Source organism: Colius striatus, chromosome 21 (genome assembly GCF_028858725.1).
Source record: "Colius striatus isolate bColStr4 chromosome 21, bColStr4.1.hap1, whole genome shotgun sequence".
Lineage (NCBI taxonomy): Eukaryota > Metazoa > Chordata > Aves > Coliiformes > Coliidae > Colius > Colius striatus.
In genome coordinates, this window is record NC_084779.1 from 10,213,926 (window position 1) to 10,237,790 (window position 23,865).

General features: G+C 39.9%; 1 protein-coding gene across 7 annotated transcripts; it reads left to right on the forward strand.

The window, feature by feature from the left end:
* PER3 (period circadian regulator 3) lies at positions 1-23,550 on the forward strand. Of its 7 annotated transcripts, none has more exons than XM_062013182.1 (22): positions 1-63; positions 283-641; positions 1,792-1,943; positions 2,524-2,639; positions 3,470-3,671; positions 4,088-4,136; positions 5,395-5,537; positions 5,901-5,979; positions 6,403-6,509; positions 6,746-6,902; positions 7,867-7,972; positions 8,380-8,505; positions 9,291-9,411; positions 10,385-10,529; positions 11,155-11,279; positions 11,771-11,953; positions 12,881-13,132; positions 13,801-14,537; positions 15,631-15,808; positions 16,372-16,552; positions 17,159-17,319; positions 18,947-23,550. In XM_062013182.1, exons 2-22 carry the CDS (start codon positions 388-390, stop codon positions 18,961-18,963), a joined length of 3,591 nt encoding a protein of 1,196 aa, XP_061869166.1. In that variant the 5' UTR covers positions 1-63; positions 283-387; the 3' UTR covers positions 18,964-23,550. The 7 variants fall into 7 exon arrangements, 4 of the variants coding, with proteins under 4 accessions (XP_061869166.1, XP_061869163.1, XP_061869164.1 ...); XM_062013179.1 differs by having other exon boundaries at positions 17,159-17,309; XM_062013180.1 differs by having other exon boundaries at positions 16,375-16,552; positions 17,159-17,309.
* The last annotated feature ends 315 nt before the right edge of the window (positions 23,551-23,865 follow it).

Below are 23,865 nucleotides of genomic sequence, written 5' to 3' on the forward strand. Positions count from 1 at the left end.
GGGACCCGCTCGGTGTCCGGCGCTCTGCGGCGGGGCTGGCGCGGCCCTCCCTGCCGGGAGCAGGTACGGCTCGGAGGCGGCGGGGCAGAGGCCGGGAAAGCGAAGCGCCGGCCGCTCGGGAGCGGTTGTGGGGGGGGTGGGGGCGCTTTGGGCTGACGTCCGTGCCTAGCGCGTGCTTCCGCGACCTGCGGGTGCCGCGTGACCGTGGCGCAGGGGAGCGCGCGGCGGCGGCGGGTGGGCTCCCGCGTCCCCTTGAGGCGGCGGCGTTTGTTTTTCCCGCAGAAGATTTCGTCCGACTGTCGTGACGAAGGTCCGGGGTCCGAACGCGCTGAGGAGCCCGGCCGTGGCGGCTCATGCCCCCGCGTCGTAGGGCGCTGCGGCCCAGAGATGGACGTGGGCGAGCTCCGAGGCGGCCGCTCGGAACGCAGCGGCAGTTGGTCAGCGGCCGGCGCTGCTGCGGGCGAGCAGGAGGCGGCGTTGGGCCCCGCGGGCGCGGGGGGTCGGGCGGGAGAGCGGCGCACGGTGTGCGCGGAACCCGTCTCGAGCGGGAAGCAGTTCAGTGGGCCAGACTCCAACGGAACAGATTTCTGCAGCCCTGAGTCAAATGGCCGAAGTTTCGTGAAGCAAAGCAAAATTAACAGGTAACTCTTGACAGTGCATAGAATCGCTTGTCCTGTGTCTTGACTTGCAGTGCTTGAGCAGAGAGCTCAAGTCGGAAACAAGGACCTGGTGCAGCTATGGTCCGGAGTTCTTCCCGGGACTCGCTTATTTCAGCGTATCGGAGAAGGTTGCCCGAATCCCAAACCGTGTTGTTTATTATGGTCTTGCATGTAGATTTAGTTCCTGTGATATGGTTCCACGTAAGCTGTTTGTCTGATTCTTAGACTGGCCGATCCAGATAGGTCATTGATCCTTTTGTGGCTTCTATATATACTTAATCTGTATTTAGCAGTAGTAGAGCAGAAATTACTTAAGTGACATTTTTAACTAAAATTCAGGAATTCAATGAAGTGCTTCTTAAAATTATTATTAAAAAAAGAAAAAGTGGTTCAAGAGCTGTAGTTTATGCAACAATGAACTGGCACGTTAAGTCAGCATACAATACTGAACTTAGTGATTTATGTAGTAAGAGTATGATAGCAATAAAATGGCATATGGACAAAAGTTATGTAAAGCAGCTTTCATATCTCATCTATAGAATTAGATTCAAGTTGCATTTTGAGGGTATTGACTGCTTGTTTTTCAGTCAGTGGACTAATCAAAAGTAAGAAGAGGGAGATTTTCTTGTTAACCTTGCAGCTGTTGAGGCCAATAAAAGTCCAACAAAGACTGCAGAATTGCGTGAGGAATGAAATCTTTGCATCAAGTGTACTTTGAGGATCTCATGTTTCCCTGAAGTGCTTATAACCAGATGCAGCCTTCAAGACTAGAAAAACTTCTATGCATAAAGAATCAGGATCTATTAAGGATTTTAATACCAGTGTGGTTTAGAAAATCTAGAGTAAATGTTTTATTTTTAGTGGTTAAGTATCTTGGCAAATAAATTGGTTCTGATGTGCTATCCATGACATGTTGGGGCTGGGAAGGAAGAAGGTAGAGGAAGAAAGATTAAGTAGCAAAGAAGGGAGAAAGATCAACAGGAAATACACTGAATGAGCACGAGGACATTTCTGGATATTCTGTGTCTCTGCAGCCAAGCCCATAAAATGTTAATTCAGTGAATAATCCTAACTAGTTGATAGAAACTCCTATAACAGGAACCTCTGGTAAAGTTTCACCTCTATATTACAGTGAGCAGCTGAATTGGAGCCAGTCTCACAGAGATCTGATGATGATGATCCAAGAAATGAAAAGGTGTTTGCCTGAAGAGAAAAGGAGTTCCAGCAAGCCTAGTACCATCAGTGCTCTCAACTACGCCCTGCAATGTGTCCAACAGGTCCAAGGTGTGTGTGTGAAAAATCTGGAAGCATACAAGCTAGACAGAAGCTCAGTTTGATAGATATGTCTAGCAACAAATAACACTAAACAAATAAAAGAACTCCACCTACCCTGCAAACTGCTCACTCTCTGAAGCACTGTGGGTTGTGAGATTTTTTTTTAAATAATCATGTTATCTTTTCTATTTAAATACACACCTACTGCTTCTCTTCAGAATCCCGTAGCTAATAGGTGCTTACTAATAACTTCCTGTGTATATTGGAAAAACAGCATTCCCATCTTACTTTGAGAAGTTATTGAGTAGTCTGTGTTTTCCAACAGAAATAAGTAGCTAAAAACGTACACTTACCATCACGTTCTGTCATTTCATATTCATCGTTCTCTTTTTCTGTGACAGAAGTAGATCACTCCAGTAGTATAATTGATATTCCTTTTTCCTTTGTCACTACACAGACCTTCCTCATCTCACCTTGGACTTCACCAAAAAGATGACAAAAGTACAAGGGTTGTAAGAAATACTTTCAAAATAGTCTCCTTACTGACTTCCTTGTGTTTGTTTTGCTTTTCCTGTTTTTCTTCAATTAGCAAACAATGACTTTTTCCAGGCTCTGAATGACCGAAGAGTGTTTCAGACAGATGTGATGACATACAGCATAGAAGAGTTGGTGACAGTTGCATCTGAGCACACTCCTAAAAACACTGTAAGGAATTCAGGCACACTCAAGGAGTTCGTCACTTGCTTTTTCACTCTTTATTTATAGTCTACTTGATGGAAATAGAATGTGTAAAATTTAAAAGCTTTTAAGTTTTAGCCAGACAGGCCTTTGTGGTTTTTAATTACTACAGCAGTAAGTGAAGAAAGAACTTTATTTATTTATTTATTTATTTTGCCAGAGGCAACGAATATCTCTCGAGAATCTTATTTCAGAATTAATTTATGGCAGAGTAATTCATGGAGACATTTATCAGAATGTTTTCAAAGCTCATCAAGTCCATATTTGTGAGGGACTTTGGTTTCTATTTGTACTTCTGGATTCATTTTTTTTCTTGATTTGCAGTATGTGTCATGGTTTCTGGCTCTGCTTCAAAGAAAAGAGTGTTTCTTGATATTCAGTACTGTTAGATGCCATATCAGAAATACTGCAAAGGCTTTCTACTAGAAAAGCTCACAGAATATTATTGTATGTGGAATTGCAATGAATACTCTGAAATTTGGGGAGAAGTGTGTGGAGTGATAATCAGTCATTCTGGACAATGGCAAGCATCACTAATCTATTTCACCTTTGGTATTCCAGCCTTATTAGTATTTGTAGATCATGAGTAAGCCGCTATAGCACTGGAGATTGTGGGAGCTCATGCACAATTTTTAATTGAACGCTAGCTTAAGAACACATTTTTGAACCTCTGTTTTGGGTTGTGCTGTGTGTTGGTTTTGGGTTTATTTGTTAGGGGCTTGTTTTGGTTTTTTATCCTTCAAATATTGTTACCGTGTGTTGGGGGAGAATTGCCTTGAACAATGTTTTTTTTCCAGGACACGTTTGTGGCTGTGTTTTCCTTGCTTTCTGGACGCATAGTGCATATTTCTGAGCAGGCAGCATCCATTCTAAACTGTAAGAAGAAAGTGTTGAACTCCTCTCGGTTTGTGGAACTACTTGTCCCTCAGGATGTGAGTGTGTTCTACGCGCACACAGATCAGTCCCACCTGCCACTTTGGAACATGGAAAGTCAAACAGGTGGGACTTGGCAGCGCTCTTAAATGCTTTACACGTCTTTCTTTCTTTGCAGAAGGAGGATAGAGTAGTTGTTTATCTTAAACACTTAACGCTAGCAAGATACATCAGCCACACTGGTTCCCTTTCCACTTTCCATAGCAATGCACTGGGAAAAGGAGGTTTTCTTAGATCATATGTGTTTCCCCTGAATTTATTTCCAGGTCAGCCATTTCTCTGAGTGGGCTGGAGAAGAGAGAGAGAGCATTTGAGGTGGGAGCAGACTGTTGAACAGCTAATTCAGTAGCTAATAAGAGTAGGTTGTGAGACTTTGGTTTTGCTCAGAAAATCTGGAGAATGCAGAGTTTAAAATAGTTCTGATAGGTGTGACCTTTTTAAGGATAATCTCTGATACTTTCAATATGTGTTCTTCTTACTAGCGTCTCTGTATGAATATGCCCAGGTGAAATCCTTTTTCTGCAGGATCAGGCAAGTACATTATTACAGTTTTATGTTTGTGAAGGCTGGGCAAAGGGTACAGTACTACGCAGAAACAGTGTTCTGTTGTTACAGCTGACTTGTGTGAGCTTGTGGAACTCCATTCCAAAATTGGCCTATTGTGTTTAATATTGACATTTTGAATATCTTTCCCATAGTGATGCTTAACCTTGTATGGGGATAGAAGGTAAACTGTTCAGACATGCTTCTTTTGGACCTATCGGTTTCCTACAGTACTGTTGTGCAGGAGAAGAATGATCTTTTAAAAAATCCTCCTTTTACAATTTGAGAGTGGAGGCAAAGGATGTTTTTCTTAAGATTGTGCGAGAGTTTGGGACAGAGGCAATAACAGAAAGTCAGACACCTGATTCCTAGTGTGAGACCCAAATCATGAGGTACTACTTGCTATCACTATGGATGATGTTTACTCCTTTCTGCCTGACTAGTCTTGGCGCTAAAAGAAGGGGGGAAAGAAAAAAAAAAAGGAGATTGGCTTGTAGTCTTTGGAGAAGTTCTGTTCCAGACTTGGATGGTCTGTTGATTTCAGTAAGAACTGTTTGCTTCTCTGGAGATATAAAATTTGTTCCATCTTTCAGTCGGTCATTGATTCATTCATCCATGTTTCAGGAGCATGAGCTCTAGAATCATCTTTTTCTCGTGAATTGTGTAAAGGCTCTTGGAATAAATTTAGCAAGACAGACACCAGTTTTAAGTTGGGGGAACTGTGTGTAGGATAAATGAAATTTTACAATAGTTTTTCTTCAGATTTTTCATCTGTCCTTTTATGTAACAGATCCTTTTGATTATGTGGGTTTCATGAGTCAAGAACATTTGTTCACATATTTTTAATACGAAAATATTTTAATATGAATATTAAATATTTTAAATAGTCACATAAAATATTTTTCACATACTGAAGTGTGAAGGGGGTGGGATGCTGTGGGTACTATGAGTTAAACTTCAGCTATAGCCTTTTTTTTCATGAAATGGGGAGCTGTTAGCATTAGTTTTTATGACACTTGCTTCTCTCTGGAAACACTTTGGAAAACTAAGTGTGGAATAAGAAAGTAACTTTTAGTATTGCTGAATGTATTGGCTTTGGATCACAAGGGAGTGTGTGTAGGACCTGAGGACATTCTAATTATCTGGGTCTATGCACTCGGCATGATTTCCCAGTGCAGAACTCTCAGCCCTGGTGTAAATTATGAGTCTTGAGACCAGTGCATTAACCCTTTTTACTTTTCCTCAGGGGTGGTAAAGATCAAGAACAAGAAATGCGTAGTTACCCTTTCCGAATCACCCCGTACTTGGTCCACGTGTGTACTTCTGTCCATGTGGATGCAGAATCCTGCTGCTTAGCTTTGGCTGAGAAAATTCACTCTGGATATGAAGGCAAGTCAGGCAAAACCACAAATGAGCCAACAGAAGAGTGCACCATATGAAAATCTGCTTCCTTTGTTTTGAAACTGTACTGTCTCTGCCATGAAACTTCCAGACTGTGTGTATCTGTGCTTGCATGTGAATCCAGAGCATCTGTGCCTTCTTTGCAAGGCCTTGAAGCATTTGATCTCTTCTCACTGTTTTTATTGTTGAGACCTCTACAGCTCCTAAAAATGAGTTTCTATGAGTTAATAGTCAGAAATAAGTGAACAATTACAAAGTTCCGGAGCTGATAGCTATCATGAGCAGTAGTAATGGTTAGGTATTCTGTCATAGTGTATATTTTGTTTCAGTACATATTTATTTTTCTATTAGCTCCTCGAATTCCTATGGATAAAAGAATCTTCACCACCACTCACACCCCTGGATGTGTTTTTCTTGACATAGATGACAGGTGAGGTTTGAATCTTAAGACCTGAAGATGTGTATGGAGAGTTAGCAATAAAATCCTTTGGCAGCGTTATCTGGAGACCCAAGTAAAGTAGCTGAACGATGAAGGTGGCAACAGTTAATTAAACAAAGTAGTTTTGTGTTAGTCTGCTCATGGAAGAATATCTAGAACTCCACAGACATAATCTCCTTTGTTGACTTCAAATATGAGTCAAATGGGGCTGCAGTCGGTTTTCATTATTGAGGGCAAGGGGGACATTGATGCAATATTTTACATCAAAGTATTTTAAAATGTGCTGCAAAATGTTCTGCGGCCTTAGTTCATGCTGCTGTAGATCGTGCATGGGGACTTCATGACCATGAAAGGGGTAAGGATGTAAATACTCCAAACTATATTATAATCAGTGATAATGTATTTGGATTTCAGAGCAGTGCCTTTGTTGGGTTACTTACCTCAGGATCTAATTGGAACATCCATACTGATGTACTTGCACCCAGAAGATCGTCCATTGATGATTGCTATTCATCGGAAAAGTAAGTAAAATTGTTTTAAGAGGAATTTCTACTGGTTTGAATGGTCTTTCATTAGCAGATTGCTTGACATGTGATTTGCAGACTAAACAAAACTAAATGAATTAAAGCAACCGGTTTGAGATGAAGGGAAATTTGAATCCAAAGTTTTAAAGGACCACAGTCATTAGTGTTTGTGCCTGCACTACTGTGTCATAATGCAAACTAAACCTTGTTTCTTGATTGATTTTTGTTTTCAGTTCTGAAATTTGCTGGTCAGCCCCCTTTTGAACACTTACCTATTAGATTTTGTACTCAAAATGGGGATTATGTCATACTGGATACCAGCTGGTCCAGCTTTGTGAATCCTTGGAGCAGGAAGGTAGTGTTCATCATTGGCCGACACAAAGTCCGGACGTAAGTCGGTTGTGGAATTGATCCATTAAAGTGCTTTCTATTGCTTAGTCTTGCAAAACAAAATGGTCTTTATACTGAACTAGAGACATGATGTTGCTTCTGCAGTCTATGACAACTACCTAGCATGTGTCTTGCAGCCTCTTCTTTCAGAATAGCATAAATCTTGCCTATTAAGAATGAAAATAAGTAAATTACTTGGAAGTTACAGGCAAAGCAAACTTTTTATTAGGCTATACTTTTGCACATGGTTGATATCCAAGTACTATGGCCATGGAACGTGTCCAAATCAAAATGTCGTTTTTTAAAAAGCAAAGTAAAAAATAGATCACTTTAACAAATAATTAGTTGACATTCATTCATGATTGACTCGCTAAAAAAAAAATCCATTAACTGATAGATGTGTTCCCAAAAATCACCTTCTGGCTTGTTTGCTTCTGGAACATACACTGAATACAGAATCTAAATATTTACCAAAGTTACCTGTTTTTAAAATGCAATTAGTGTTGAATGCACAAGTCAGTTTTTCAGATGTTTCTCGTTAGTTCCCAAGAGATTTAGAAATATGACTGTCTACCTTCCTTATTCCTGTTTTTTTTTCTGGGAAATGAGGTTTTGGGACAGTCTTTTGACTTTTCAAAGTGGCCTTTTATTCAAGATTTTATGGGGTGTGAATTTGTCTTCTGAGTGAAGGAGGCAAAGGGGTAGATGCTTTTTGGCCACAACTTGTGTCGCTGTGCTGGTTCACTGACTTCCCTGGCACTTCACATAAAGCACTGCTCTCTTTAACACTGCCCCACTACCCTAGCAGAGCTGCTAGTGGAGCAAATTACATCCCTGTGTGTTGATTCAGCAAAGCAGTGGACATAATGATAAAAAAATAAAGAATTTTTTCTAACTCTAGCTTACAGTTACCTTTTCTTCACTAAATTAAAACTAAGAATGAACTTTTGTTGACCCTCTCCAGAAGCCCTCTGAATGAAGATGTGTTTGCTGCAAGAAGTAAAGAAACAAACAGTGTTGAGAAAGAGATAAGAGAATTGCAAAGTCAAATTTACAAGCTCCTTCTGCAGGTAAAGCATTTCAAAACACTGTCTGGCTTTCTGAATGAGAGGCTAAAGAAACCTGAATATGTTTAGCAGACTACTTTGGGGATGAAAGGAAAATTCTAAATGGAGACGGGCTTATGTGACGGCATTAAAAATGTGGCCCTGACTAGCCCATCTGATTAGAAGAAAAATATTTTGTTTGTCATATTTGCCAAGTCTGTATGTTGAAAGATAATTCTGGATCCTGAAGCAGCTTTAAGCATGGTTGGGAATTTTTCCCAAGTGAGTGGTAGAGCCCAGAGCAATACTGACTTTTCACTTCATTTTCTTTGTTTATCTGGATTTCTGTGTTGCAAAGTACATTGTTTTCCCTCTTTTTGTCCTCTAAGAGGATGGGTCTTTTTTAACTACTGTTTTTTCCTCTCGTACAGCCTGTTCACAGCAATGTTTCCAGTGGTTATGGAAGCCTTGGAAGCAATGGCTCTTATGAGCACTATATCAGCATAGCATCTTCAAGTGACTCCAATGGAAATTGTGCTGAGGAAATACAGGAACCAGTAAGTCCATAAATGTGTCACTGCCTGCAGAATTGTAAAAATTCAGTTTAAAAATGAAAACTTCTACTACATGAATATGCACTCCTCAGTCTGAACTGTACTGAAGCAGGACGATACAGCTGTATTCAAGTTAAATGTACTTAAATCAGTCAACTATAGAATACTGGTTTGGGTTTTACTCTTAATTTTTCTGACTAAAATGAGCAGATAACTACTAGGGTAGTTCACTAAAGTAAATTGAAGACTTGCTTGAGATAAGCCTTCTCAAAGAAACAATGGACTCAGAGGAAAAAAGTGGAAGAACCATGCAACCAGGAAGAGAATTGATGCACGTGGAAGGCTTTCTGTTTGCTTGGGATTTTCTGGCTTGTTTTAAAAAGGGCACTAGAACTACAGTGTAAGTAGTATTTCTAGAAGTACAGTACAGTGAGAAGACAGTGGAAAACACTGCTGCCCTAAAACTAGCATTGTAATTGCCTTGTTTCCTTGTGAATCTCCTGGGTAAGTCATCAGCATATTCTCCCTCTCAAGGCTTGCATCAGTATTAAAATGCTCAAATGTTGAGGCTGTTTGAGCTTTATCGTAGTTTATCATAGTTAATTTAATTAAGTTAGCTATAATAATGACATTCATTAAATTTACAAATACCAATGGATACCACGTACGGGCTGACAGTCTGCTCCTTTTTGGTTTAGAGAATACAGAACCTGAAGCCCATCTTAAGGGTCTCCTGTAGCCCCTTTTTATTAATTTTATTCTAACTTCACATTTTCATGTATCTCAAGATGACATTGCAACAAGTTTGTGCAGATGTCAACCGAATAAAGAATCTGGGACAGCAGCTATATATCGCATCAAGGAGCAAGCCACAGAACAGACAGGCTGTGAGCTCAGACATGATAGGAGGTAAGTTAATGTAATTGCGGTACTTAAGGTAACATGAAATCCTGAAGATCTACAGCCATGAGTGTGGCTAGCTGATGTTATGCCGGGGAACTTGAGATAGCATTTTAGAGTAGCTTCAGTATGGTAAGTGGTTTGGTTGGGTTTTTTTTTGTTTCTTGCTTTTAAAACAAAAACAAACCATAAACCCCCTCAAAAAAAAAAAAACCCACAAAACTTTCAGCAGATGGAGTAACTTCAACTGCTCCCTGCAATATGGAGGAATACACCTGTGTCTTCCTGGATTAATAGAGCTTTACTTTTTTGTTATTGTAACATTTTCTATTGAAAATACAGACTTGTTAGTAGCAAGTGTAAGTCTTCTACCATGGCATCTTCCTTTAGTTACTTTATGTGGACTCTCAGAAAGGATCCATTGGATCCGAAGGATCCAAAAGTTGGAAAACATTGCCACACTTGCCACTGAAGTAGTGGTTTAGTTATTGAGCGCTTAATGTTACGTTAATTCTTGTTGTTTGCATTTAGTATCCAGTACAAATACATGGAAAAACCTGGATTCTTCTTTAAATATCATAGGAATCTGTATTAAAACATTTTGCAGTGATATTCTCTACAAAAGTTACAGTTCACTCCTGGTCTTGTTGACAAGAGGACTGCACTGTGAATGTTGGTACTACTCTGACCAGTGTACCTATGCTATTCAAAGCTGTAAATGAATATTAAATAACAGGTTGGATGTTGTGATGTATGAGTTGAGAGAAGACTATTATTAATTGCAGCTTTGTGTATAGTTTAAATACAACAGTTTCTGTGCTGTTTTCCTTGTGTTTGCTCATTGTTCTGTGTGGATGTTTTAAGGTGATGTGGGATGGGGTTTTTTTTATTTTTAGATATTCCTTTCACTTCTTCCTCCTCTGACTCGAAAAGGTTTTTAGATGCCTTTGAGAGTAGTCTTTGAGTGTTTCTTCTTTTCTAGGGAAGAGGTACACTGCTTCCTGTTTTCTTCAAACGCTGAGAAGTGATAACACAGAAGACCCAGGCAGCACATTTTATGATGATTCAAAGAACACTCCACCTGTTCCTTCCTATCAGCAGATCAATTGTATTGATAGTATCATCAGGTAATGAACTATGAAGATATATTTGTGATATAAGTTTAATTACTGAAGGTAAATATACAAGCAATTTGCATTGGTCTAAGCTGTGTGAGGTTTCAGCTGTGAGGTACATTTGGGATTGTTTGTAAAGATTTCTGCCTCTCTGGGCAATCCGTCGCAATGCTCAGTCAATGTGAATTGACAGCAATGAAGATTTTAGGGCTTCGGATTATGTCTGCAACTGTTGACATTTGTCTATTGCTAGTTTCACCAATGGTGCAATAAGAGTTTAAGAGAATTTTGATGGGTGGAATATGTCAATGTCTTCTCAATATATGCTTTGAAAATGTCTATATAATACAGGAAGTTGATAACATTTATGAAGTGTTGGTATTTTTAACTTAGTGGATAACTTTGTCTTTTTTTTTTCTTCTTTCTTTTTTTCCTTTTTTTTTAAAGAGTAATTGAGATATTTTATTTTACATACTCCTTGGAAAGCAGATATGTGTCCAGAGCATCGTGCAGTGAATTTAAAATACTAGTTAACAACTCCTGGATCTCCAGTTTGGATTGTTCAAATGTTAGTCTCTCCAAATGGAGAAAAAAAAACAAAGTGGGGAGAGCTTCCTGTGATATGCTTTTGTTTCAGATATCTAGAGAGTTGCAGTATTCCAGCACTGAAAAGAAAATGTAAATCATCTGCAAATACTTCCTCATCTTCAGAAGATGATAAGCAAGTTCATCAATGTCAGCAGGAAGTGGAGGCATTGGAAGGTAACAGGAAGTATCAGACTAGAGAATCACAACTACAGAATAGACAAAACACAATCAGAACAGAACCACAACATTTTTTTATATGCCACTGTTCTGTATTCCAAGGCTTATATCGTCTTATTAAACTGTTTTGACACTATCAACAGAAATATTTTGGTATGTGATAAATATTTGCTTCCTTTGTTTAGATCTCACAATTAAGCGTAAGATACGATATCAAGTCTTTGAGTGTAGAATGCATCGAAAGAAGTAATGGTTGTTACTGCTAAGTGAACCTTGTGTCATTCATTTTATGCTGTGCTTAGTGTGTGCTGACGGTTGCACTAGCACATGAATGTTTCATTTATGTGTATATAAAACTGTCTTATTTAGTTGTCTACATAGTTACTGGTTATTTCTAAAGCAGTCAGAATTGGGAGCATAGTGCTTGGAATGAAATTCCTTGTAGGAACTTTGTCATTTACCAATAGATACTGCTATGCTTTCCACAGTTAATTCCCAAACTCCAGCATCTGCTGATGGAGAAGAGATGATGAAACACCAGACAACTGCAGGCATGGTGAGAGCTCCTCTGGCAGACCTGACCCTGTCGAGCAAGGCTCCAAGCATTGTGTCTGTCACCAGCCAGTGCAGTTACAGCAGCACTATAGTGCATGTCCCACACCCTGAATCAGGTACTGTTCTCACTCACAAAACACTGACACTGTTGTATCTTGTGACAGGACAAGGGGTAATGGGAAGAAGCTGGAACAGAAAAAGTTCCTTTTAAACATAAGGAAAAACTCTTTCACTGTGAGGGTGAAGGAGTCCTGGCACAGGCTGCCCAGGGACAGTGTGGAGCCTCCTTCTCTGGAGGTTTTCAAAACCCACCTGGACATGTTCCGGTGTGACCTAATCTAGGTGGACCTGCTTTAGCAGGGGTATTGGATTAGACGATCTCTAAAGGTCCCTTTCAACCCCTACCATTCTATGATCCTATGACCTGACTCACTGACTGTTAAATTTACACAATATTTCCAGACTGAAGTATACTGTGAGAAAATTTTGTCTGTTTTAGGTACTTTCTCACAAATTCAAACTCTGAAATATAATTAAGGTACTTCTAGGGATGTTATGAAGAAGATTTGAGCCTGGAAATTTTTACAGTATTTTAATAAAACCTAGTTTAAAACGAAGTGCAGTATTTCCTTTCCCCTTTAACTTCATCACATATATCTCAGACACAATAATGTGCTTTTGGCCTTTGAGCATTAAAATAAAAATTGCTAGCAAGACAGTGTTTCTTCATTTTAATGCACAAAAAAGTATAAAAACGAGTATTTAACTGCTATCATACTAAGAAAGTCTGAAGAAAGAACTACCTCTGTAACTTTGAAATTTTGTATTTGAAATGTTCCAGACCATGCAAACTAATTTGCTCAGTTGATGTTAGTGTAGTTGCATTTGAGTGTAAAGAGTGTTTTCTTGCTATGCTTCTGCAGCCTGTATCTGCTCAGTAGCTCAGCTGAGATTGTTCTCTGTGTGACTTCCTTGTTGTTGTGGAAGTTGACACCAGAAGGCCAGAGCAAAGAGTGAGTAATTTGTTTTCTTCCCGTTCAAAGAAGTGACCACAATGGAGGATATCACTATTGGAAGTGAACAAATTGAGCTGCCTCCCCCAAGTGCTCAGAGTCTCACTATGGTGTCTGAGGACTTCAAGCCAGTTGGGCTAACAAAAGAGACATTGTCAGCTCACACTCAAAAGGAGGAGCAGAACTACGTTGACAAGTTCCGACAGAGGATCTTGCTCTCTCCATTTAGGACTTACCTTCAACAGGATGGCAGAAGTAACAACGGACGTTCCTGTGGCCAAGGTAGGCATCAGCTTTGAGAAATAAACACTCACAAATAAAGCTGATCTACAAAGACCAGCCTAGCAGCTGAGTCTGGTTCCCCTTTGTGTGATTTCACAAGTATTTTACTATGACTGCAGACAGGATCCTTCCTCTGAGCTGCCAAGGCTTGACAACAGCATGGCCCACACAGAAGGTCTATTCCATCTTGGATGTTGCCATCTTAGATTTTTTTACAACGCATATAGTTATTGCAATATACCCTGTAAATACCAAGTAGTTTATTGCCTCCCCTTGAAAGGGTGTAAAAGATCTGTTTGGGATAAGCCAAAATGATCAATAAGAAAATTGATGACATGAAGGAGTCCCTGTGAGGGTGAGAGAGCACTGGAACAGGCTGCCCAGGGAGGGTGTGGAGTCTCCTTCTCTGGAGGTCTTCAGAACACACCTGGACACATTCTTGTGCAACCTGATCTAGGTGGGACCTGCTTTAGCAGGAGGATTGGACTGTATGATCTCTAAAGGTCTCTTCCAACCCCTACCATTCTGTGATTCTGCGAAAATATTGGAGCTATGTCAGCAAATTCATCACTGGAGTCACACTCAATTGTCTGGATGTTTTGGTTATTTTTTTTACCCTGTGGATCTGTCACTTCAGTGAATGTGTATCTATTTTTCTTTCTCCTTAGGAGATTTCTCTTCAAAGCAGATGAGCCCAGCTAGCTGTAAAAAAGGCAAACGTGGAAAATTCAAACGCCAGAAACCTCATAAACAGTCTTCAGATAGCCACTCTTCTAGTAAAAATAGAAATAGTCTTCCATGTGAGAAGAGAACAATTCAGAAACGGTCATTCTCTCCGTCAGAAGTGTCCTGTCTGAGCTCCTTCAGTATGAATGTCCTTCCTCCAACAGCATTTCCCATCTCTTCAGATCCACCATCTATTTTTCCAGCCTCTTCTGTAGGAGAGGAGCTTGCACTTCACTCGTTGAAACCTGAGCCCATGTCATCGTCACAACTATGCTGCGAAACACAGCCATGCCCCACACTTTATCCCCCAAACATAGGCACGTTTATGGCTGTGTTTTTTCCCAGTTTCCCTATGTATGCTCAGATGCCACAATATGTCTTTCTTCCTAGCCATCAGTGTGTTTATCCCTCTTCTTCATATCCATGTGTTCCACCACCTCCAGCCCCGCTTCCTTCTGCTCCATCACCAATAGCACTGCACTCTATGGATCAGCCCTTTCCAGCACCTTCTGCTGGATCCTTGGAGGACCAGCAAGAGAGACAGGGTGACCAGGCTCTGCCACCAAGTAGCTCAAGGAACAGCTCCCCACTTCAGCTGAATCTGCTTCAGGAAGAGCTGCCAAAACCTATGGAGCTTTCCATTAGTACTGATGTTAAAGCACATGCAGAAGCTAAATGTGTAAGTAACATGAATTTTTAATGGAGAGGAGAAACTGACTTTCACAGTATTCAGTCATCAAAACCAGTGATGATGATCTGTGTTTCAGGGTCACCAGATTTTGTTGGCTGCTTTTTCCAGGGGCTGTGTTGTGGGCACAAGCAGCACAGAAGGCGGAGGAAGCTGTTCCTACTTGTGCCTTAGGAGACTTGTAACAGTGTTGTCACCTAGCAGATGATAGAAATGTGAGACTTACCAGTCTAGGCTGCCACAAGCTGCTTCTGCTTTGCATTTTGGCAGCAGCCCTTTCAATTAAATTGTCAGCCAGAATTTTGGGTTTGGGGCTTCCATGCATGTGGAACTTGGTTAGTGCTGCGCAATTCGCATCCTTTTTCACCCAGTCCCACAGCCTCTGTGGAGAACCAAAACAAAGGGAAGATACACTTCTAATTACTCCCTCTGTCTCCCAGGGATGCAGCTAATGAACGAAGAACAGGGATCCATGTGGGTCGGTTTCCATACATGGGCATAGAAAAGGCCTCTCCAACTTCCGTGGTAAACTCAGAGGCAGGAATCTGAGCTCTGCAGGCAAGGAAAAAAATGTTGGCTCCTGAATCCAGATTGGGCTGGAAAGGCTGGATCAGCTGAATCTGCAGGGTAGGGTCCTGAAAGGGGAGTTGGTGTACCTGTAGCTGCTGAAGCGGTGAGCTTCACATAGTCAATCAGGGGAAGACTCTCTCCTTTTCCCTGTAGTGCACCATTATTTGATACCTGTGGCTGCTTCATGCCATCTTAACAGGACGTGAAGGGAACTAACTCCTGCTGTCTTGTCAGCAGAAGACACTAACTTAATACAGCAGTACAATATCTTGACCCAGTGGGGAAGGATCTACAGCAGAAAACAGTAGAGTCCAGCTGTTTGTTGACTTCACCCGTGAAGAATGTTCTCCTGAATTCTAGACCACCATTCACTTCCCAAGCTAGAAACTACAAAGCTACTGAATTGATATGGGAACTTAGTCAACACGTGACACATTCAGTAAATGCATGGACTTCCATTTTCAAACCAAAATGTAACTTCCATGGATGTATTTGTTTTAATTTTTGTCTCCAGGACAATGATGCTGAAGACAGTAGTAACAGTGCCAGCCATTGTGCTGCTAGTGAATTTACTGACCACTCACTGTATGAGGACTCCCAGTTGGGTACAGGTTCAGCACCATCAGGCAGTGGATCGGCTTTATCTGGTTCTTTAGGCTCGGGCTCCACCAAGACTTCTGGTTGTGGCACAGGTAGGGGAGTTTGCGATTTGGATGTTCTATGCTAGATGGCATGTGAAGTTGTGGGCAATTCGTAGCAAGATACTTGAATGGGAATGGAAAATCTAATTCAGGGGATCTGTAGTCTTTACTTTTCACCATCTTTCAGTGTTGGAAGCCAAGTTTGCTTCAGTCACTGTAATCAGAAATGGGAATCTAAGGAGCTATGCCTTTAACCTATAAGTCGCTCTTTCATTTTGCTCACAATCGCCTTTCTCTGCATTAGATACTAGCTTACATCTTATTTAGGTAAATGTAAATCCGCCTAGAGCGGGACCTCTTGAAACAGAAGTTGAGCCAATTAATGTAAGAGTGACTAGATCTTCAGAGATCTTGAGTAACTTAGTAGAATGCGCTGTATCTTTGAATTCTCAATACGTGACAATGACTTGCTAGAGCAATCATCTGGGAATACCTGCACTGGTATTGCAGAAATAGCTAACAAGAGTATACTGGTGTCCTTTTATTTTTTTTGCCAAATTGGTAGAATTTCTCAGGCATCTGCATTCAATGTGTTTTTTCATGGTGATTCTCAGCAGGTAGTGGGAAAAGCAGCAAGTATTTTGCCAGCAATGATTCCTCTGAAGCTTCCAAAGAAGAGAAGAATCGGAAAGCAGAAGTAAAAGGGACAGCTCATAAATCTAAACATGAGTCAGCCTGGGTGATGATGGATCACACACCTGAGCAAGTTCTAATGACTTACCAAATGCCAAACAGGTTGGAAAACATCAACAATTTCTGACATGTAGTTTGGAATTGTGCATAGAACTGTAGAACTGAAAATGAGACTGTGGAAGCAGTGCACGTACCAATGAAACTCCAAGAAGGTGTATTAATTTACTGTTTGTGCATTTTAAACCCTGGTTATTTCCTTTGGTTATTTTTTCCTCCGATTTCCCGGTCAGTTAAAATACGATAACGTGACCTTTTTGCTGAAGTCTTTAGGAGACTGGTTTTCATCCTGCACTTTGAATGGATGAAGAGGTAAAAATATTTTTGTGCTATTTGCAGGTTGCTTGCAATTAGCTTATATAGAATTTGTAATGAGATTCCACATTTAAAAAGAAACCCAGCAAAATAATAAAAAAACAAAACCACACCAAACATCCAAAAACCCACAGCAAAAAAAAAAGTCCCCAGACAGTTAGACCAGTGTTGTAAGAAGCCTTACAAAGCAAATAGAATATAACAAAATGTAGTTCTTTTCCAGTGGCTGCCACTGTGTAAATTTCAGGCCTAGACACTAGTGAAGAGACTCTCCCTATCAGTGTCTACCTTGTTTCATTGCTCACAGCTGTGCTCACAGGTGTCTGTTACCTGCAGAATTAAAGAGGACGTTTTAAAGGAGGATCTGGAGAAGCTGACAGTCATGCAAAAGCAGCAGCCTTGGTTTACGGATGGGCAAAAGAAGGAGCTTGCAGAGGTGCATACGTGGATCCGGACCCAGACTGTCCCACTGCAAATCAGCACCCGAGTAAGGAGTGGTGAGAGGAATCGGCAGCTCGCTTGTACCTTCGCTGGAGCCAGTGCCATTTTTAACTAGTGCAATCTCAATGCTGCTGAGGGAACTGGTGGTTATTACTTGTAAATATAAGAAGGAAATGAGCTCGAGTACACTACCTAGGCAAGAAGTGCCAAAATACAGGTCTTTCTCATGTATTTTTTTGCATGATACCCAAATTTAGTGTAGGAACCACTTGTAGCAAAGTTCCTTTAGTGGCTGTTGAATGAATGGGAACAGTGTATATGCTTTCATATAAGAATCTATATCTAGTGATGGTTTTCCTGTTGGGATATCCCTTTTTTCTCTAGTACCTAGCAACAGGACAAGGGATGATGGGATGAAGGTGGAACACAAAAAGTTCCACTAAATATAAGAAAAAGCTATTTCACTGTTCAGGTGAGGGAGCCCTGGCACAGGCTGCCCAGAGGGGTTGTGGAGGCTCCTTCCTTGGAGGTCTTCAAGACCCGCCTGGACATGTTCCTATGCGACCTGATCTAGGTGAACCTGCTTCTGCAGGGGGTCGAACTCGATGATCTCTAAAGGTCCCTTCCAACCCCTACCATGCTATGATTATACCTGATTATTTTCCCTGATAGAACTCTTTAGCCCTCTGATAAACTAATTCTGATTTATATTAGCATGTTAGAGAATGTCTTAATCATTTTAATGTACTCCCAGATGCTACAGGGAAAAAAGAGCAAAGTAGAACTAGTCTCACAGCTTCAATGATGAGTTGTACAGAAAATTTCAAGGCAGAGAGGGCTGCATTCATGTAGTCGGGCAGCAGAAAAATGTGTGTTGTAACACTGCATGCTATATTTGGTAGGGTTTTCAAATGTGCCATCCTCAGCTGAGTTACTTTGTGGAGAAAAAAGGAGAAATCTATGTCCTTGCCTCTGGAGCAAGACCAGAAAATTGGTCTTTGTTTTCCTAATACTTTGTTGATAAAAATCCTGTATGTCCTGTTTTGGTTAGGTCCATGTGTTTAATTCAGATAGCAAAATGATGTCTTACAGAAAGTTCTACTGAATGTTTACATCTCAAATGTTAAGAGGTGTATGGCTACAAATATAAATATTTGATACCCAAGGTGCTAAGCTTGTTCCTAAACAGTATGTCATGTTTCCAATATATATTATAAATGCAACCAGGCTTCTGAGAGTAGAAAGAAATGTCAGGATTTCTGTTATGGTAACTTATTTCAGTATAGTGCCATTTCTCAAGAACAAGAAAAATCTGGTCTGTCAGTACACTCAGACATTTCAGCCTTTATGTGTTGCTGTTCAGCCTGTGGTTCAAATCCTTAAGGAGTAGCTTGCTTATAAAGCTGAAAGATTAAGGCTTTCAAGTTCAAGAAGTCATGTGCCTTTTTATCTCAAAATTGTTCCACTAACAGAAGAATTCATTTCTGAGATTAAATAAGTTGGAGGTGCAAGTACCTGCTTCTGAAAATAAGGTAGTTGTATAATCTCTGCTTTTAGAGAGCTTTCAGGCCATTGGTGAGAGATTTCAAGAGGTTACAGCATATCATGCTGTCAGGATTTGACTCTGAAATATAGTCGCAAACAGGAGAATTTAAATTACTGTGTTCTTGTTTCTTTCTGAAGGGCTGTGTTACATGTGACATCAGGGGAGCGAGTTGTGAGGCTGCTGTGGCTGCCAACAATATGGAAAACAGGGGAAAATCGCCTCCACTCCCGCAACATTGAAGACATCAGCACTTGTGTCAGTAAAACTGCAAGGTGTAATTTCTGTTCTCTTTTCCTTTGTGAATCTATCTGGCTATCTCTTCCCAATAAGAGCAACTGCACCCGTGAAACTAAATCTTTCTCCACTAGCCCTATGTGCCGGGCATGACTTTGAAGACAGTCTTTCACTGGGAATCTGTTTCCCTTCCTCACCAACCAGACTTGGCACAGAATGTGTTACATTACTAAGTTTTGTTTGCTTATTACTGAACAAAATATAAAGGGGTTTTTTTTGTTTTGGGTTTTGTTTGAACTTGGCAAGTAAGAGTCTTAAAAGATGCAGTGGTTAAGAACTTCCAGTGGTGAACCTAGCAGCTCAGAGCATGTTTACTCTCCAAGGTAAATGTGTTGAAACCAAGCCACAGCACAGTGTTCTTTAGTTTTGTTTATTCAATATTTAAAGGTCTAAAATGAATCTCATAACACTCTGAGGCTCTGAAATAAACTGTAGCTGGTTTGAGAATCTAATAGGCTTTTTAATGAGCCACTGAAAACTGGCTGAGTTATTCTGCATCAAAATGCCTTTTGCCAGCTTGTGCTCATCAAAAAATGCAAAACTATTCCCTGTACTTTTCATAATGAGCGTTTTGGAACCAAATTATTCTATAGCTTTTGCTTTTAAAGCCATGTTTCTCAAAATAGGTATTTAAAATTGATTGAGGGTCACGGGGTTTACAAGTACACTAGAGATTAAATTAGAGATAGCATTAAAAAAAGAAAATAGAAGTAACACTTCAGGACTTTATTTCCTTATACCGGATCTGCTTTCTAATAAAAGATATATGGAAAACCTTCTCTATCAAGGCCCTCTAGCGCTAATTGTCAATTCAAGTAGCTACAATTTTCTATGTTGCCAGTGCTCTGGAAGGCGAATTTGTGTCTTAATTTTTTGTTGTTGTTTGTATTAGAGTAGTTAGATGAGTTGAATCCAGACATAGCTAATAGGAAGTTTTAAACTGTTTCCCTGTTTTGTCTTTGTTGTGGTGCCAAAACCAAAAAGAAACAGAAATTTACCTTCATTTCTTCTGCTTTCTGGTAAGATCACATGTTGTTTAGCCAAACTTGAACACTGGTCCACATATTCATTTTTTCGTATCACTGCTGATTTTCTATACCAGTTTTAACCTGTTTCTTTATCATGGAATCTCTAGCTGTTGAAATCCACGCACAAAAAATGAGTTTATGTGTAGTGTGAGTTTATTGTTCAGAAGGTGGTAGCCACTTCCAGTAAGTAAAAGGACTTGTTCTCATGTTAACACTTCTAGCTTAAAGCTGAATGTCTCAAAGTGCTCTTCAAACAGGCCACGCTTCACTAAAGCCTGGCAAATTTTGTCTGATTTCACCTTTGTCTATCAAGAGCTGGATGTTCATATATTCCTTGTGGTGTCATTAATCACCTTATCCTTCTCAACGGGGTTTTAGAATGTAGTCCAGTTCTGGACTCTCCAGTTTAAGAGAGACAGGAAAATTCTGGAGAGAGCCCAGTGGAGGGCTGCAATGGTAATGAGGGGATGGCAACATCGCTCTGATGTAATGGGCACAAGCTGGAACACAAAAAGTTCCAGTGGAACAGGAGGAGAAACTGCTTTGGTACTGAGGTGAGGGAGCCCTGACCCAGGCTGCCCAGGGAGGGTGTGGAAGCTCCTTCTCGGGAGGTTTCCAAACCCGCCTGGACACGTTCCTGTGCCCCCTGATCGAGGGGAACCTGCTTTAGCAGGAAGTTGGGCTGGAGGAACTCTAGAGGTCCCTTCCAGCTCCCCTCATTCTGTGATTCACCATTTTGTTCTGTGTAACTCTTCCTTTTCTGATATGGGAAGGATTTTTCCTTTTTTTCATTTACTAGTAAATTTCAAGTTGTTAATCTAAAAATACTGTGATCTACAGACCAGGAAAACTATCTAAAGGTTTTTGTTACTTTAATCGGTTGACGATCTTTGTCATTAAAGCTTGCTTCAAGGAAAGTTATTTTTTACAGAATCTAATGCAGGCAGCATTCTTTTGATTTTTTTTTAATTTTTTTTTTACAGTGTCCTTGCAGCTCTGTTTATACCTATTAATACTATTAATATTTATTCTTAAGGTACATTTCTTTATTTGTCTTTGGTTTTTTTCAGCTTGAACTTGTTTTTCCTTGTGTTGTAAATCAGCAGAGGTCCACACATCCTCAGAGCTTTTTGTGTTCAGACTTGTAATGCTTTTTGAAATAAGGGACTTTGGTAGGCGTTTGTGTATAGCAAGTTCTGTACTCGTGTAGAAAAATGTGGGTGATACCTTTTACTTTTCCTAGTCTTTTTTCCAGCACATTCCAAATACAGTATTCCACTTCATAACCACACTGCCTAAAGTATTGGCTCTAAAACATGTAATAAGATGGTTTGTGTATAGGTTATTTTCTTAATTAGGGATCTTCTTGACTAACTTAACTGTCGAATTAGACTGATGTGCTACAACCCATTCCAGTTGTCTGTACTTAAACAAAAAAGACTGCTTTAATGTATTCTGAGACTTGGTGAAAGACATTAATTGGGATACACCAGGTAAAGATGGCACTCTCATTTCCAAAAGTGTAAAAGGAAAGCTTAGGTAATCAACTCTTACTGAACATTATTTCCACTGTTCACTTCCCAAGTACAAAAACTAGATGGTTTGCAATGTGTTTTATAAAACAGTGGGACTTAGATCAGGAGAATGGTAATATATAGCTAACACTTGAAAAATGCTTCCATCCTTTGGTCTGGAAACATGTCAAAAAGACAACTTGTTATCCAGGTTGTGTAAAAAGAGGCAGAGACACAAAGGACTTGCACAGATACAGACCCCCAGTTCATACCAAACCAGAACTATAATTTGGGGATCATCGCTGTATCATGTGCTCTGTGCTACAAGTGGTCAAGATTCTGACTTGTAGAAACTTGATTATGTTATATGTTATGTTAACCCATCTTGTGCCACTTACTACTATAATTTTTTGCCCAGTAGGATCATACAGCAACAGAAATCCTGGACAGTTGTTGTAGTGCTGGGAACACTATACCCTCTGGCTGTTTATAATGAAGGTGCATGTGCCTAGGAGTTTAAATTCAGTTTGTAATCCTGGCTAAGTCTGAGGTGCAAGATTCTTTGCGTAGGGCTACACTAGTCTTGGCTTCTGGGAAAAAAAAAATGATACGGAAGAAGAATATAAGAGACGGAATGAAAAGAAAGTAATTTCCCAAAACCACAGTCAGTCGTGGCTGCAAACCCAGGTTTAGGACTTAAAACTTTCCCAAGCTACTCTTTACCCCGCTTGATCCACAGCATCTTAACATCAAATGCTTTATCAGGCCTTTTGGGAAGGACCTTATTTCCATAGGTTTTGAGCAACTGGTAGTTTTTACTTCAACTTAAATTAATCTTTAGTCTTTGTAGTTTGATGGGGTAGTTGAAGTGAGATCCAGTTCTCTGAAAAACCAGTGGATTAAGTACTGCAGCCAGATTTGCACATGCTGTTTTGTTGATGTGACTTTGTTTTGGCTGGCATGATTAAAATGTTGCAGACAGTTTAGATCTGCTTACAAGGTCTCTTTTTTGGTGATCAAAGGGAAAACATAGAAATAAAGTAATGATGCAGTTACTGCCCCCTGTGGGGGCATTAGCAGTTTATAAACCTGTGGTAGATTTTGCTGGCAATTTTTTTTGTATTCATAAATATAGAATTATGTTTTTAAAAGATGAGTTGATGTGTAGATATTTTCATGGCATTTCTATGAACTGGAGGGACCCTAGTGTATTTTTACAGTGTGATAAATATTTGCTGAATGAGTAATGTGTTGGTAAGTTTATCTTCCAGCTGAATTCAGTTTTAAATCACAGTGGAATGAATTTTTACATGAGTTGATGGGAATATTTTACTGAAACAATATTCAGCTGTGGTTGAACTTACAGTGTGATTTTTAACTGTACATTTTAAATGAATTTCTGTTTTTATAAATAAAACTGGAAAACATGTTACAAAGAACTTTGAAGTGTGTATTTATGTTTGTTGTTGGTAATTTCTAGAAAATAGATTTTTAAGAAAATACTTCTTACTTTTTTCTGATTGTACATAGGTGCTGAGGTTGTGGGTACAGTGAAAACGGTCATGTAGTGGCCATTCATCCTGTTGTGTGTTGTGTTTGTTGTTTGGGGTTTTCTTGTCTCATTCCACTGTGCCCACTTCAGAATGTGTTACTTCATTTCTATTTGCAAGTACTTTTTGAATGTAAAGAATTGTATTCTGTTGGGGTTTGGTGTGCAGGATTTAGAGCTTCTCTCTATGCTGATTTTTTTTACAAAAGGTAAACGATAAACACTGTGGGAGCACTTTGTCCACACCACATGAAAATTTGTGTTCTGGAGAAGTACAGAATTCTGTAGGAATACATAGGTTTAATTACCAAGTGTCTCTCATAGGCCAATAAAGTTCTTGACTAATGGAAAATAAACTATTTGCTCGTCTTTTTCTGCTTTAATGGACTTTACAGCAAAGTGTGGATGACAGTGCTTAAAGAAGCCTGCAGGAGAAAGGTGGAGTCACTGCAGGAAGTGCAAAGAACAGAACAAGTGATGTTGCATCATCTTAAAATGAGGACAGAAAGAAGTAATCTTAGATGAGTATGTAACCAAAGGTATTTCTGGCAAGGTAAGTCAAGAAATTCAGACATCATAAAGATAACGTTGGATGTATTTTTGCGGATGATTTAGTAATTTAAGGGGAGATTTGGTCGTTCTAAACATACTTACAAATGTGAGCCAAATTA

Excerpts from the sequence above, each read along its gene's own strand:
- PER3 (XM_062013179.1), top strand. The coding sequence starts at position 388 with ATGGACGTGGGCGAGCTCCGAGGCGGCCGCTCGGAACGCAGCGGCAGT. Across the intron at positions 8,506-9,290 it reads CTGAGGAAATACAGGAACCA|ATGACATTGCAACAAGTTTG; the intron begins GTAAGTCCATAA and ends ATGTATCTCAAG. Across the intron at positions 11,954-12,880 it reads TGTCCCACACCCTGAATCAG|AAGTGACCACAATGGAGGAT; the intron begins GTACTGTTCTCA and ends TCCCGTTCAAAG.